Here is a 16793-nt window from a genome sequence, read left to right on the forward strand (position 1 = left end):
ACGTCCATGCAAGGGTAAATGAAATTGATAAAGTAGGAGGGGAAGAAAAGCCCCACTACCACCACCACCGCCATATAAAAAAGAGACTTCTTGTTATGGCCCAAGGAGGTTTTGTCCATCTTTTGTGACCTCAGTTGGATTAGAAACTATGCCCTTAAAGGCCTGGAGCAGGGTAGAGCTAACCATCGTGTTAGGCCCCTCTGGGCCTCTGGCCTGATGGCTCTCAACAGCAGCCGGAAACCCAGTGTTCCCATCATCTCACACAGCTGCAGCACATACACTACTTGCACATGCACCTCTGCTTTGTTTATTTTAAAACTGTTTGTATAATCGAAATTGAATGCCAGAGTCGGTTCTATGTTGAATGTGTTTAAATTAAATGGCCAAGGATAATTTCTTTTTCCTGTTTTTCAGGACTTACACAGGTAGTATAAAGTATATGGCTTACAAACAAACATAGGCCATAAGTTTCCTTACAAATGGTCACACTTCATAAAAAAGAGACCTTTTGACTTTTAACTGCATATCTGCTTTCCTATCTTAATTACAAATATTTCTAAAGAGAACCACTAAGCTCTAGAACTTACAGTGCACGGCTTTAAAATTGTATCTGTGTCTTGATTGCCTTTTCTCGGTTTAATATTAAACCAGGGTGTTCTGGCCAGGGACAGCACAATTTCTGTAATATAGTTCCAAAAGGATATTTTTTCCCTTGAAACCGTGTGTGTGTGCACAGGCCCATGTGTGTGTGTGTGTGTGTGTGTGTGTATGTATATGTATAAAAATTAATGTGTCCAAATTGTAGGTGACAAACATTTTTATTGCCTGTAAATAACAATTTTTCATCCAATTTAAACTTTGCCATATGCTTTTCCCAATGGGATGTGTAGCACCTCAGTTTCAGTACTGCACGTAAAATAAAATTTATTAGCACAAATAATGTAAGATGTGTGGCAAATGAGACAAATTCCACAAATCAGAAATCTCTGCTTTATATCTGTTTCAATAAAGCTGGGGAAAAAAATGTTTTAAAGCCATTTTTAAGGTTAATTTTTAAGGTTATTATACAAAGCAAAAAAGGATTCTAATCACATTCAAATTCTTGACTCGTGGGACTTTTCAGGAATTACTTAATAAGCAGTTAACGTTCATGACATGATAGGTTTTTTTTTTCCCCTCTAAGTAAATTATGTAGCTTCAAAACTGGGTTCTAGTTAAATTTTAGATTGGATATTTCGGCTTCTAACATCTATATTTCATATATTCCTCCTCCTTCCGCCAATCAGTTTCCTGGTGATATTGCTCTTAGGATGCTTTAAAAGAACCCCAGAAGCCATTGCTGTCATGTTATACTCCTTAAGGTGTGAGAGTTCTTTGTTTTTCCTTCCCCCACTGAAGCCATTGTCTGCAGTGATGTCCTATTTGATTTGGTAATCTATTAGCTCTAGAGTAAGGAAGCTAATTCTTAAATTTATCTACATTGCTGATTTTCTTAAGCTTGCTTTTCTAGAGTTGACTTTTCCAGGATTAGCCTGTGAATTGTCTAGTACATACTCAGTCCACTAAGAGGAGTCAGTCGGAAAATGAGATAAAAAATGCTGATCATAGTAACCTTTAAAAAACAAACAAAAATAACAAGCACACACATACAAATTACTAAGAGTAACCACAGAAAGGACCTAAGTAAACTAAGAGATGCAGGTTCAATAGAATACACTAGTCATAACACATGGGGAACGTTTAGATATTTTTAATCTCATCCCCATGTGAATTTGACCTTTAAGGTCATGGTTTTTTCAAATATTTCACCAAATTTATAAAAATAAAACTTACCTTTGTGTTCTCTTTGATGCCATTTTTCTTTTAAGGTACACTGATTCATTTAGTAAATGTTTATTAAGCGCTAGCCAGTTTATCAGACACTGCTCTAAGCCCTTGAGATAGGGAATGGCAAAACAGATTCCTGCCTGCATGGAGCTTACATTTTAGTGGTAGGGTTACAACAGTCAAATATATAAATACTTCACTTACCATCTGCCATTTCCTCACTTTGCATTTAATCTTTAACCATCCACAAACTGATTTCTGAGTCTTCACCTCATTGCAGAAACTGCCTCTGCTTTAGTTATCAGTGACCTAGTTGCCAGTCTTTCTCAGTCTCTATCCTTTGAAACCCTTAACTGATGTCTATAATGTCTATGACCTCTTATTCATGTTGAATTAATTTCTAATGGCTAGTTAGTTATTACATTTTAATTAAAATACAGTACTGACTTTAGTATTAAAATGGAAATTATAGAAAGTTCAGGACACTAAATAGTTGAATTATTTTTTTATAGTTAGTCATTGCACTGACATGAAATGGCATATAATTCTGCAGGTAAACTTGTGAGTTTCCGACAGGAGTTGTCAGTATAAAGGCAAAGCTGAGACCAAATTAAAACTATTGGAACTAACAGGTTGGGATTTTAACATATTATAAACATTCACTCAACCACTATTATTTCAAGTCTTAATTTAACTTATTATTTCTTGCATCAGCACTAAATTCAAAATGTCATGATTGGATACCAGTAACAGAGAGAGAGAATAGCAATAACGGGAAATTCAAAACTGTTCCCAATTTAAAATTTATATTACAAAAGCACTAATACAAACATAAATTGGGTTCCTTGCCCCCTTCCCCATTTCCCAAAAGGGCTGGACTTTTTTTGCTTCGGAGTATTTGTGCTCATCAACTATGTGATCTTTTTCTCTGCCTGACTGACTCTTAAATGTCCTGGTTGTCCTTATGTACTCTTCCTGGGTGATCTCCCCATATTTAGGACATCATCCCCAGATATTTCTCCAGCTCAGATTTTTTCTTCTTGGTATCAGCCCTGGAGACACAGCCGCCTTTACAGGGCTTCTCTATCTGTCTTTCCCCTGGCTTCATGAGCCCACCATGTCCTGGCACCTCTTTCTCAGATCTCTTACTGTATATTCCAGGAACACCCAAACTAAAATCTAAGTGATCCCCTTACTTCTGTATACCACTGGTTATTGAAGTCTGCTGCTTTGACTTGTATACCACTTCCCACTGGCCCTCCTCATTTTATTTTCCTTGATAGCTGAAGTGTTTCAGCTGATTTCCCTTCCCCTGGTATTGCCCCATCTGAACCATTCCCTATGCCACTACCTGTGAATTTTCTGAAACCTATCCTGAGCCAAAATTTACATAATCCCTCAGCTAACTGAAGTGAATGGGAGGCTGTAGGTGGAAATAAGCCAGCAGAAGAAATACTTTGCCAGACTTTGCCATATATCTTTGTCTTGTTTTATTTTCCTGACTTCTTAATCTTATTTAACTTAGGGGGAATATGGTTATTTATATTAGTTATCTGTATATATTGGAAAAGGATTAAATACCATTTTCTAGCAAGGTTCATCCAAGATAGCTTTTAAACAAAACCACTATATTAAATGTTATCTTCAAGGAAATCACCATTACATACCTTTCGCCTCTGTTTTCCCATCTTCTCAGACTTTACTGCTTTGAGAGGATGCCAATGATTTGATTTTTTTTTATTTTTTTATTTTTTTTGGTAATAACCTACAATTCTTAAACAGGTGACCTTCCAAGCCTGCAGCATATCTGAGGCCAGGTACCTTTATGATCAGTTGGCCACTATCTGTCCAATTGTCGTAAGTAGAAATTACATCTTATTTTAAATACTTTTGTATAAAATAAATAACACGTGCAAAATTTTCTGTGTGCTATTTAAGTCATTAAGACTTCATTCAGAAATGACCTACCGTAAATACTACACACATATAGAGCCAATGAGCTAAGAGTCTAAGCCATAGATGTTTACTGTTACTAATGAAAACATTTAAGTGTTAAATGTCAAGCTTAAGTTTGGCCATTTGCCCTATCCCATCTTTCATGTCCTCACATTATAGAGAAGATGATTTGAATGAATCAGATCAAAGAATTTGAGTAGTTTCTGGTGCATTTCACTATAAGGAAATAAGCACAGGTAAAAGATGTAGTGTAACTCTGTAGGGGTTGTATAAACTGATACTTTTTGACCAGTAAATAATTGCATGGAGCTTTGATGAACATGTAAGTCACACTTTGAACCTGCAGGCACTGACTTATGTTTGTTTTTAGATGGCTTTGAGTGCTGCATCTCCTTTTTACCGAGGCTATGTGTCAGACATTGATTGTCGCTGGGGAGTGATTTCTGCATCTGTAGATGATAGAACTCGGGAGGAGAGAGGCCTGGAGGTGGGAATGAGTTTTCCTTAATACCCTTTTTAAATCAAGCAGGTAAAATGAGGTTATTATAACTATTTGAAATTTTGAAGTCTTCCTTACTCATGTATGAGAAAAAATTCACAGGTTATATATCTGCCTTTGTTTCTGGTATTTGGCTTCATAGTATTCTGGGGTGAATATGTGGGAAATGTGATTTGGTTTGGGTGGGGAGTTAATTTTTATCATTTTTTAAAATCTGTACTTATTTTAGCTTCTAAAATTAATTGTGCCATTTTCCTGTATCTTGAAAGTCAGTGCTGATGACTGGTTTTACCAAAAGGGTTTGATGCTTCGTGATGTTTTCTATTGTAGAAAATATATCTGTTGTCCGAGATCCTTTTGCCCAAAAAAAGGGTTAAGTTTTACCTAATAAGGTTAGGTCAGTGTCTCTTGTTGCTTGGGTGTTTAACTGTAAACCTGCATGTCTCCAGAGGTGTGCATCAGAACCACCTGTGGAGGTTTTGAAAAAAAGACATCCAGGCCCCATCCTAGACCTAATAAATATCTCCAGGACTGAGACCTGCACATAGATGTTTTTAAAAGAGCCTCCCATAGGTGATTCTGATGTCTTCACTCAGGACAATACCACTGCTCTGGTATTTATGTAATAGTTCCTAAGTTATTGAATGTGCTTTCTAAGTAGAAATAAACTTTATAAAGGATAAGTAATTTTGATAGCCTTATTTTATATTATAGGTTTATTTTTGCTTCCAGCCTTCACGTTTATTTTCCAAGCTTAATAAGAATGAAGGCAATCTGCTTTAGAAAATATCTATTTAAATTATATGAGAAAAAAACTGTACCCTTAAATTGCCTCTGGATTTTTTAAAAACAATTTTTCCTAATCATACTTTTCAGGGTTCACTAGCTTTTTCAGTATCTTATGTTAAGGCTGGACATCTTAATATAATTACTGTTTAAAAAATATATAGTATTTTAATATGATTATTTGGGGCATTAGTTTATTTCCAGATCATTTTATGCAGCACTCATTCACTTTTTTTCCCCCAATTTTAGCCACTGAAGAACAATAGCTATAGGATCAGTAAATCCCGATATGATTCAATAGATAGTTACTTATCTGAGTGTGGTGAGAAATACAATGACATTGATTTGACGATAGATAAAGAAATCTACGAACAACTGTTGCAAGAAGGTGAGTATCCATTCCTTTTTTCCAGATTTGATTGTATGCCTTTAGTTCTTCAAATCTCTTTTAAACTCTTTTGCTGACTCCTGGTCTGGTTTCTATTTTTAGTGTGAAGTCTCTAACTTTTCTTATGAGGCTGCTTGTTCCTAAAGTTTCAAGTTCCAAATACTTGTGAGATCTTCTTGACTTTTAGCAAAAGGAACTTACTTTGGAGGTCTGTATCTAGGTCCACACCAGTGCCCCAACAGGCATTGTGTAAGTAGCGAATAAAACTATAACACTCCCCCATTGTCCACAGGATAAAATTCTGGGGCGAGGTGAGAATACCGAATAAACCAGCCATTTCCTAAGCTTCTAAATACCCTTTCTTCAAATTTCCTGAGCTGTCCTGTTTCTTTACTGGACTTAGAGAACTGTGGCATCTCACCTTTGGAAGCAAGTCGTGTGTGATCTCTCTTTGCAGGTATTGATCATCTCTTGGCCCAGCATGTTGCTCATCTCTTTATTAGAGATCCACTGACTCTGTTTGAAGAAAAAATTCACTTGGATGATGCCAATGAGTCTGACCATTTCGAGGTATCTCCTGTTTAAAATGCCTTTCACTTCCTGAACTGAGATGTGAAGAATCTATGAGAGTAGAAATCTCATGTGTGTCTCATTACCCAGAGCAGTAAAGAACTACGGAAAATTAAAGTGTCCTTATGTTATGATTCTTACTGGGTGTCTCTTAGATTCTGAATTTTTTGTTCAATATTTTCTCTTGTTTGCATAGCATATACTGAACAATATAACATGATCAGTTATTTCATTACTATAGACATAAACACTTGTTTTATTTTCCTAGCTGATCACACTCAAAAGAAAATCTTAAATTGTACCTTGTATTTGTAAATTGAAGAGTACTTAGTATGAACAATGAATAGTCTTCTTCCTTAATTAAATATAAAATCATCTTAACATTTTCCTGGATGTTTGGAATATTGGTTTTATTCTTGGTTTTTTTGGTTTTTGTGGTTTTTTTTGTTTGTTTTTAATAGAATATTCAGTCCACAAATTGGCAGACAATGAGATTTAAGCCCCCTCCTCCAAACTCAGATATTGGATGGAGAGTAGAATTCCGACCCATGGAGGTAAGACGTCTGCATCAGCAGCAACTGTCTCAAAAGCACCCTTCTTCTGATTGCTTGTTGTCCTTTTGGTACTCTTATTAGAAGGCTCTTAAATTTTTTGAAAGGCAGTAAAAATAAAATACATGCATGTTTAAAACAAGTCCAAAAGCTTAAGTAAAGTTGATTTCTGAGACTAGGTTGGGGGCAGGGGCTTTCAGTCCCAGAGGTGGGAATTAGGAGATGGTTTGGGAATAAGCCCAGGAGCCTAGGTCAGGGAAAAGCACATCTTGTGTGGTTGGTCCGTAACTTCTTCCCTGGGCTTCTGCTTCTTTAGGTTCAGTTAACAGACTTTGAGAATTCTGCATATGTAGTGTTTGTGGTGCTGCTTACCAGAGTGATCCTTTCATACAAATTAGATTTTCTCATTCCACTGTCAAAGGTAAGAATGTATTTTTTCAATATAGTATAAGGTATAGATAACTATAGATATATTTGCTATTTATATCAAAATATTCTGAATATGAATTCATTTAGAATTGTTCACCCTTTAGAATAAATGCCTGTCCTTCCACCCTGTTCTTGCTTCCTTTCAAATCTACACATAGGCTATAGAATTTGATACTAAAGGTATATCCCTACTTAGCCCATTAGAAGGAGCTTTAGGGTTGAATTTCAAAGGCTTTCCATTCAAGATGATGGTTGGAGTGTATCACAAACTGATTTCATCCACCCAAAAGTCCCATTGTGGTTACAATATTAAAACTTGGGGGAAACTATAAAGTGTAACTACTGGAAAGATCTCAGTGGAACCAAACTTGTCTCTGGAGAATATTGATAACTTTGGACTATCAGAAAAACAAATTGGAGTTAATCAGCCCAACAAAGAACAAAAAAGGCACTTCTGGGAGCAGTTTCTCAGCAGAACCTTGTTAAAACTCCAGGCTGTGAAGCAGCAAAACTGGGCCACGGGGCAGTAACCTGAGTAAGTAGAGGACCTTGGTTCCTGATCCAATGGTCCTCTTGGCACGGAGTGGCTGGGAAAGACTGCCAAGCAGAGTGAGGGGTCTGCTACAGTGGGCTCCCACTGAGGGTTTTAGGGCCAGAGAAAAGAGAAGTAGAGCAACCTTGTCACAGCAAGCATGGAAAGAAGAATAAACCTGCTTCACCCAGCATCTGCCCTCAGGTTACCTGGCTCCCTACTCCCTCCATGAGGGCATTCACTGCTGCACCTCTCCCATCCACACACCCTGAAGGAAAGAAGTATGCTGTCAGCCTCTCCCTGCCTGCTCACCACACCCAGGCCAAAGTTAACCCACAGGATGCTGTGGGCCCACAGTGCCCTTAAGGCTGCATGTACTGGAGAGAGCTAAGAGTCCATGCAAGCTACCATGGAAACCTTTGTTCACAGACATGAATGGATGCCCAAAAGGCAACAGGAAATTAAGAATAATTAATACAGCCTGAAAGAAAAAAGCCCAGCTGGGCTTACAGAGTAACTTATCCTCAGCGAAACACAGTTAATTCAAGAAACTGGAAAGAATTCTTAAATTCTAATTAGTACACTCAAAGAAATTCTAGAAAAGAGTCACATCCATAAAGCAAACAAGCCCTATGACAGAACATTTGGAAATGAAGAACATGGTAGCCACACTTTAAAAACTCAGCCTACTCGCCATTAAAGCACATGTTATTGAAGATCAAAGCTAGTGATTTAAGGAACCAAATTGAGAATCTCCCAAAATGGAAAGCAGGTGGCAAAGAAATGGAAACGGTGAAAAATATGAAGCACGGAGAATTGCTCTGAAAAAGTCAATGTTTGTGTAATAGTATAGAAGGGAGCAGTGTATATATAATCGTTACTATTGATTACAATAATCAGAAATAATAGAATTTTTCATGATCAAGAGCCGCAGATCTAGACATCTGGTGGAATTTCTGAATCTCAAAAAGAAAAGCAACCGTCCAGATAGGAAAGAAAATTAGGATACCTGTCATGGGGGAGAGGGGAAGTCAACTGACGTCATGTCTTCTCAACAACGTTAAATGCTAGACGTGATGGGCGGATGTCTGCAGAGTCCTGAGGGGTACAGAATTATGACCAAAGAATGCTCTTCCTAGCCAAACCATTCTTCAAGTTCAAGGACCAAAAACTTAACTTAAATGCATAGCATTTGCATGTTCCTTCTGAGTAAAGGATTCTAGAAAATGAGAAAACATCATTAGAAGAAACAGTGGTGAGGAGTAAAATCAAGAAAACTCCATTGAGTTTATATAGTTGCTATAATGTTTGAAGTTTAATGTAGTAATTCAGAATAGATTCCTAAATTTGAGGAAGCTTAATGTTAAATACAGTCTTCTAATCTTTACTAAAATTCCAGATGCTTCTAACAAAACTTGATAGAATGGAGTTGGGACCAAAAAATAAGCCAGGAAGTTTTATCTGGCAAGTGAAAAGTAGAAATAGATAGTAGAGGTCTGTACTTCTTGGCATTTAGAGAGTATTTCAAAACCAGAAACAGGATTTATTACCTTTAAACTCCTTGCTAAAACGGTTGGGTAAAGAAACAAAGAAAACTTCTCCCCCACAAAAGTGGGAGTGGGAAAAGAAGTTTTAAGACAGTGTAAGCCACAGAACATAAAATATGGTAAAAATAAAAAGAAACAAATTTAAGTAGTCTAAATTCCCATTAAGAAGCTAAAACAGATGATATAGAATAGCAACAACATGGTATATGTTTACACAAGGCATATCTAAAACAAGGACAAATGTTGAAAATAAAAGAGCTATGTATCATCTTTTTTAAAAGATGGGAGGAATGACAAAGTAATATCAGACAAAATAAAGTGTAAGGTAAAAAGTATTAAATCGAATAGAAAAATTTTCTATATTCTTCCAAGATGATGTTAGTTTTGGTTCTTTATGTACTATAATGTTTAGCAAAAACTTCTTAGAAGCATAAGAATAAATTAAAAGCAGTATGGTGTGGTGGTTGACATGGCTTTGGTGTGACACCTGAATTCATAAATGAATTGTACTACTTACTAGCCTTTTGACCTAGGGTGAGTTGTTTGTTCTCAGTTTCTAAGTGCATTGCTTTGAGGCTATGTGGGATTAATGGGGGTAAATCATTTACCCCCGTTACCTGGCCCCTTACTCCGAAACCAGTATGTCATATAATCAAAGAATGAGAAAGGCCATAGGGGAATTAAATGGCATGGTTGATAGCTTTGTTGTATAGCTGTGTATCAAATCTTGTACCACAGCACATTTTTTTCAAATGCTCTGAGGAAGATTTACAAAACTTAAGGAAAATTTTCACTTCATAGAAGTAGACATCATTCCCACCAAAATGAAACGAAAAAGATGTTCAAGATAAATTTAAGCACTTGGGAACTAAAAACTTTTTCTAATAGGTTTTAGATTGAAGAGTAAGTCAAAACTACAGTTACAGACTGTGTAGAAAAATGAATGGCAGTGGCTCCCCCCTACATGGGACCTGACTCCCAGGGTTGTAAATCTCTCTGGCAACACAGGATATGACTCCCAGGGATGAGCCTGGACCCGGCAAGGTGGGATTGAGAACATCTTCTTGACCAAAAAGGAGAAGCAAAATGAAGCACAGTTTCAGTGGCTGAGAGGTTTCAAATGGAGTCGAGAGGTCATTCTGGAGGGCATTCTTATGCACTATATTGATAATCCCTTTTTAGGTTTTAGTGTATTGGAATAGCTAGAAGTAAATACCTGAAACTATGCAACCCAGTAGCTGTGATTCTTGAAGACAACTGTATAACTATGTAGCTTATGTATGGTGACTGTGATTGTGAAAACCTTGTGGATCACACTCCCTTTATCCAGCATATGGATGGATGAGTAGAAAAATAGGGACAAAAACTAAATGAAAAATAGGGTGGGATGGGGGAGATGATTTGGGTGTTCTTTTTTACTTTTATTTTTTATTTTTTATTTCTGGTGTAAGGAAAATGTTCAAAAATTGATCGGGGTGATAAATGCACAACTGTATGATGGTACTGTGAATAGTTGATTGTACACCATGGATGATTGTATGGTATGTGAATATATCTCAATAAAACTGAATTTTTAAAAAAGTGTATGCCATGGGATGTTATCGAAGCTCTCTTCTAGGAAAAATCTTAGCTTTAAATGTTTTCATTAAAAACAAGAAAGACTGAAAATAAATGAACCAGGATGAGACTCTAAAGAGCAATAATAAAATACACTTTTAAAAAGGAATTCATAAAAGCAGAAATTAAACTAAAACTAGTGGTCTTTGTGAACTTTTGTCAAAGCATAGAAAAAACAAATGTCATCAGAAATGGTACAGTCTCTGTGGAAAACAGTTTGATTGTTCCTCAGAGAGTTAAACATAGAATTACCATATGACCTGGCAATCCACTTGTAGGTATGATCCCAAAAGAATTGAAAGCAAGGATTTGAACAGATATTTGAACACCAATGTTCATAGCAGCAGCATGCAGAATAACCAAAAGGTGGAAGAAGCCCAAGTGTCCATCAAGAGAATGGGTAAACAAAAAATGCACATGCATGCAATGAAATATTGTTAACCATTAAAAGGAAGAAGTTCTCACACATGCTACAACCTGGATGAACATTGAAGACATATTGAGTGAAATAAGCCAGGCACAAAAGGACAAATATTGTATGATTTCACTTATACAGAATACCTAGAATAAGTAAATTCATAGCGATAGAAAGTAGATTACAGGTTACCAGGGAATGGGGGAGTGAGGTAGGATGGAGAGTTATCACGTAATGGCTGAAGCCTCTGGGATGATGGAAAAGTTTTGGTAATGGATGGTGGTGATGGTAGCACAACATTGTGAATGTAATTAATTCCACTGAATTGTATATTTGAAAATGGTTAAAATGGGAAACTTTAGGACATATGTATATATATATATGTTACCAGAATAAATACTTTTTTTAAAAAAATAGAACTTTACAACACAGAGTGAACCCTAATGTAAACTATGGACTAGATTTAATAGTATAATTATAATATCATTTCATCAGTTGTTTTTAAAAGTTTTGGTAATGGATGGTGGTGGTGATGACATTCAGATTACATTCTGAATGTAATTAACATCACTGAATTTTGTTCATGAAAGTGGTTAAAATGGGAAAGTTTTTGTTAAAATAAAATTTAAGAAAATGTAAAGAAAAAATGTTCATATCCATGGTGGAATTTTAGGCTACTGTTTCAGAATGTTCCTAGAAGTGTCTAGGTTGTTCAGAAGGTCATATGAATCTTAAGAACAACAACAGGAATAGGAAGTAATGAGTATGAGGGAAGGCTTAGTTAAGTAATCAAGACTTTATACCACCCATCCCACCTCAACTGAACCTCTGATTTACACCTGTTTTATATATTGAGGTTCCACTCAAGATTTTTCATTATAGAATACAAAAGTAATACTACTATTACTAAAAAGGTTTAAAAGCTCTACTTTGAGGGTCTTAAAAAGTTATTGAAGAAGTGGAGAATTCACAAATAGAGATGAGTTTTTCAACTGGTCAGGCTCGGGCATGAGCACTTTTATTCCCTAGTTGGCATGACCAGAGCCACCCTGTGGGCAAAGCTGAACGCTGGCGACCCTCTGCCCTTGGAGAGCCAATCCTATTCCAGATCTGACATCCTGTTGACTCTCTTTCTCTGACCTCACCACAGTGAGGCAGCAAAACCCCAGGTATATGGAGGGAAAGCACAGCTAGAAGTTGGGAGATCTGGGTTAGAGTCCTGCTCAGCTGTTCCTTATCCTGGGACATTTAAAAGTCATTGTGCTCTGTAAAGGGCACACCCCCTGCCCAGCAAACATCTGTAAATTTATTTCAGGTTTCAGTCACAAAAGTGCTTTGAAATGCAAATGTTCTTCATGAATACAAGCTTTTCTTTTTGTTTTAATGTAAACTTCTTAGAATTCCCCATGGTTATTAAAAAGTGCATACTGATCCATAGTTGAGTGACACAGGTCCCACACAAAAGTAAAAAGTTTGCCTGGGTTGTCCTCTTTCTCCCACCCAGAATGCATCAAAGGGGAAAGTAGACGTTAAGGGAGTCCCAATTTGCAGAAGGTACTACAACATCTATATTTGGCCAAGAATGTTTTGACAAAGCCATGATTATTTTTCTCCCTTAGGTTGATGAAAATATGAAAGCAGCACAGAAACGAGATGCCGTCTTGCAGGGAATGTTTTATTTCAAGAAAGATATTTGCAAAGGTATTACATTCTCTTGGATATCTAGGATCAGTTTATGCCACAACAAGTGCTAAAGCTCCTCTTACTTCTCCGCCAGGTGGCAACGCTGTGGTGGATGGGTGTGGCAAGGCCGTGAACAGCACCGAGCTTGCCCCAGAGGAGTACACCTTAATGAGCATAGACACCATCATTAACGGGAAGGTAGGGGCCCACACAGAGCACTTCACCATTTACACCAGCAGCAGGGAGGGAATAACATGTCCTGCTTCTTGTAGGAAGGTGTGTTTCCTGGACTGATCCCAATTCTGAACTCTTACCTTGAAAACATGGAAGTGGATGTGGACACCAGATGTAGTATTCTGAACTACCTAAAGTTAATCAAGAAGCGAGCATCTGGTATGTTATCTTTTTTTTTTAATCATGTGTGTCGAATTGTGTAATATTCAATTCCTTAAAGTAGTCTTTGAAAGGATGCCATATTTTATCAATGCACTTTTTCGCATTTTAACATCTCTACAACTGGACATACCTTATAATCTTTGACAGTCACAGGGCTTGTGTCTTGTTCATAAAGTAGCGGTGCATCTTAAAATTGAAGGCATCCTACGCAGGTAATGACATGGTATCTGGATTGCCTGTTGTCATTTATGCTCAACTGTGTTCATTGCCCATCATCTTGGGCCCTTTACAGGGTCAAGTAACTTTGTAGATTAAATAAATTACACAGCTAGGATGTCCTGTTCTTTAGCCTACCTTCTTCATACAGTGAACATTGCAGGAGGCCTCTTAGGTTTGAGGAGATCATATTTACAATGCCTAATACCATACCTGGCACAAGGCAGCTGTTCCCTGCTAATACGAGGGATGCTAATAATGATAACAGCATCTGTATTTCACTTGATGCTTCTACAAACTTTCTGGAGTCAAAGGATGGCTGTAGAACCCCCCTGCACTCCCCACAACCACCAATAGTCCATCTGCCAGTGTCTATCTTTATTCACTCTACATACTATTTTTTGTTCTCTATGTCTTTGATCACCCATCACTCTAGGAAACTTGGGACTCTGCAGTCCTGGGGCAGTCTCAGGACACTGGCTTATGTAGTCTGCCTTCGCCCTCTGGCCTTGGGAGCACGTCTGCTCTCACACACCGTTGTCTGCCTCCTGCCTCTTCAGAGCTGGCAGAGTTGGCACGAGGTAGCATCTAACCAAGTGCTCGAGGCCCTGGATGCGTATGTTCTAATTGCCTGAATGGAACCGGAACTTCTTCCCTAGGAGGAATTCTTTAAACACCATGGAAGACAACTCTGCCATGGCTACACTAAAAAGTCATGGTTTTTGTTTTGGGTTTGTTTTTTTGTTTGTTTTTCTGTTTTTGTGTTTTTTTGGAATCACGTTTATGCTGGACACAAAATGTCAACTTACAGAAAAAAGGATTTCTGTTAACTTATGTTATCCTAAATTTTTTTTCAGGAGAACTAATGACAGTTGCCAGATGGATGAGAGAGTTTATCGCAAACCATCCTGACTACAAACAAGACAGTGTAATAACTGATGAAATGAACTACAGCCTTATTTTGAAGTGTAACCAAATTGCAAATGAATTATGTGAATGCCCAGAGTTATTAGGATCAGCACTTAGGAAAGTAAAATATAGTGGAAGTAAAACTGACTCTTCTAACTAGACATTCTGCAGGAAGGAAAATAAGTCACTGTTCTATTGAAGAACTAACTGCAGGACTTTGACTTTCAGCCCATGTGTGTGGTGTGAAGACCAAATAATAGAACTGCACTATTTCCTGGGCCAGTGGCCAGAAATTGATTTAGAGGCTTCCTTCCTTAGGTAAATCTAGAGTTTATACAGTATACATGTACATAGTAAAGTATTTTTTATGATTAACAATGTATTTTGCTAACATTGTATCTAATGTCATTGTGAACTGGCTTGTACATTTTTAAATTCTTACTCTGGAGGAACTACTGTCTAAGCAGTTTTATAAATGAAATGTACTAGTAATTGTACTGTACCTGCAATCCAGAGTTTAAAATGTTTACTGTAAATTTTTGTTCTTCTAAAGATTCTACTTGGGACCTGATTCGCTGAACTTTGCCACTTCACTTTAAAAAGTTTCTCTTGTTAATTTTCTTTGAGTCCTCTCTGTTGTATACATAAAATCACTTGAATCTATTGAAGTGCTTGGAGGGTAATCTTGAATTTCTAGCACCTTATCTATGATGTTTCTTTTGCAATGGGAATAGCTAACCATTTGTTAACCCTGCCCCCAAGCTTTCACAACTAAATAAAACCCATGGCTTTTTAAAAAACTACTTTCCTTTCCTCCTCCTTTTTTTTTTTTTTTTTTTTTTTTTTTTGGTTGTTTTGTTTGAATTTGCTGATTCAGGCATTAAGTTTAAAGATAACTGTAGGAAGAAAGGATACTATTACCTGTGTGTGTACACATGTAGTGATGTAGTGATTTGGGGGGAGTGTTGTTTTTTTCTCCCCCCTCCTAAAGTGGGGAAATCATTTTTCTTCTGTATATACCAAGTGTACTATCAAAAATGGCATCAGCTTTTCTTTTGTGGTCTCCTGCATATTCTGATTGCTGCCGCTGTGTACTTAAATTTGCCAATCAAATGCAGTTGCTAAAGTTTTGTTTTACTTTTCCTCTAGTTTCCAGTAAACATATTGACAAACTGTCTTCTAAAAGGCCATTTACTCCAGATTTTAGCTGGGGAATAATCAACATACTGGTTATCTTTCCTGTAAAACTCATAAATAAATCATGAAATACATGAAGGTTTGTGAATCAGGACCCTAAATATTTAATTGTAAATAATTTAAGTTTCAAATAATTGTCATAACTTTGTGTTGAAGTTTTTTTTTTTCAGTAGTTAAAACTCTAAACTCTTTGAAAAAACTATATATTGTAGATTATGCAGACCTTTATAGGCATAAATATTTAAACTGTCATGCTAATTTTAAGAGATTGCAATAAAGCTGTTTCAGGTAAACCTGTTTATGTTTAAATACTAGGGTTTGTACTATATTTCATAGGTGCATTTTGGAGGATTAAAGAATGCCTGTTTTTCTCTGCAATTTGCTATGTAAATCAAGTTTTAAAAAGGCAGATGAACTAACATGTTTGTGGTATGAGGAAATAAAAGAATGGAATTAGCAATGAAATCTCTTGAATGTTTATGAGTTCTACAACTAAAAGGATTTAGGGATGGTGGTAGGGTTTTTTATTTTATTGTAGATTTGTTTTTTATTAGCCCAGATGACTCATGAAATTATTTCTTCATCATTGCAGTCCTCAAACTTTTTAAAAAGAAGCATAGTGATGAAGACAAACAGATGCCTGTCTCCTGTAGTAGCTGTCAACACCTGGGGACTGGGAGTGTGGCTGAAATGACTGCCACTGGAAGTGAATTCTTTTTCTCCAAGCTGTTGGCTGGGCTAGGTCATTGGTGACATGGGACATGGCGAATATCAAGTACTTTGTATGCTGTGTACATGCTTGTCTAAGCTGCAGGCGCTAGACTGAATCAGCAAGTCAAGCAGAACTGTTTTCCAGCCCATGTCTTTTGATCCCCATGTCGTTCCCCCTTTCATGTAATAACCAACTTCATCTGAGCAACCCCCTTTTTTTCAGAGCTCTAATCTTTTATCTTAATGATCTTAGGGCAGTGCTTATCAAACTAATCTTCATACCATTTCCTTGGGGGTTTTATTAAGTTTATTCTGGCTCAGTCAGTCTGAGTGGGGCTCAGGTATCTGCATTTCTAAAAAGCTCCCAGGTGAGGCTGATGCTGCTGGTCTGCTGGCCACCATGAGTAACAAGGACCTAGATCACTTTTGGTCCCTAAATTATAGTCAAATCAATTGAAGTCTCAAATGACACTTGTTTTTAATCTTATGTGCCATGTCTGGGTTTTCTCTTACTAAAAACTAGGTAACAGTCCTGGTATGCACCACAACTTTCATGAGTTTTTA

General features: G+C 37.0%; 1 protein-coding gene across 1 annotated transcript in view; it reads left to right on the top strand.

Moving 5' to 3' along the window:
- The window catches only part of GCLC (glutamate-cysteine ligase catalytic subunit), a 51628-nt gene extending 35650 nt beyond the window's left edge, over positions 1-15978 (top strand). The window contains exons 7-16 of the mRNA XM_037842726.1: positions 3610-3684; positions 4154-4270; positions 5318-5456; positions 5914-6026; positions 6488-6580; positions 6894-6998; positions 12737-12818; positions 12895-12998; positions 13073-13193; positions 14270-15978. Of these exons, the coding sequence (XP_037698654.1) occupies positions 3610-3684; positions 4154-4270; positions 5318-5456; positions 5914-6026; positions 6488-6580; positions 6894-6998; positions 12737-12818; positions 12895-12998; positions 13073-13193; positions 14270-14481 (1161 nt within the window). The 3' untranslated portion in view covers positions 14482-15978. The remainder of the gene's footprint in view (positions 1-3609; positions 3685-4153; positions 4271-5317; positions 5457-5913; positions 6027-6487; positions 6581-6893; positions 6999-12736; positions 12819-12894; positions 12999-13072; positions 13194-14269) is intronic.
- The last annotated feature ends 815 nt before the right edge of the window (positions 15979-16793 follow it).

Source organism: Choloepus didactylus, chromosome 7 (genome assembly GCF_015220235.1).
Source record: "Choloepus didactylus isolate mChoDid1 chromosome 7, mChoDid1.pri, whole genome shotgun sequence".
NCBI classification, from domain to species: Eukaryota; Metazoa; Chordata; class Mammalia; order Pilosa; family Megalonychidae; genus Choloepus; species Choloepus didactylus.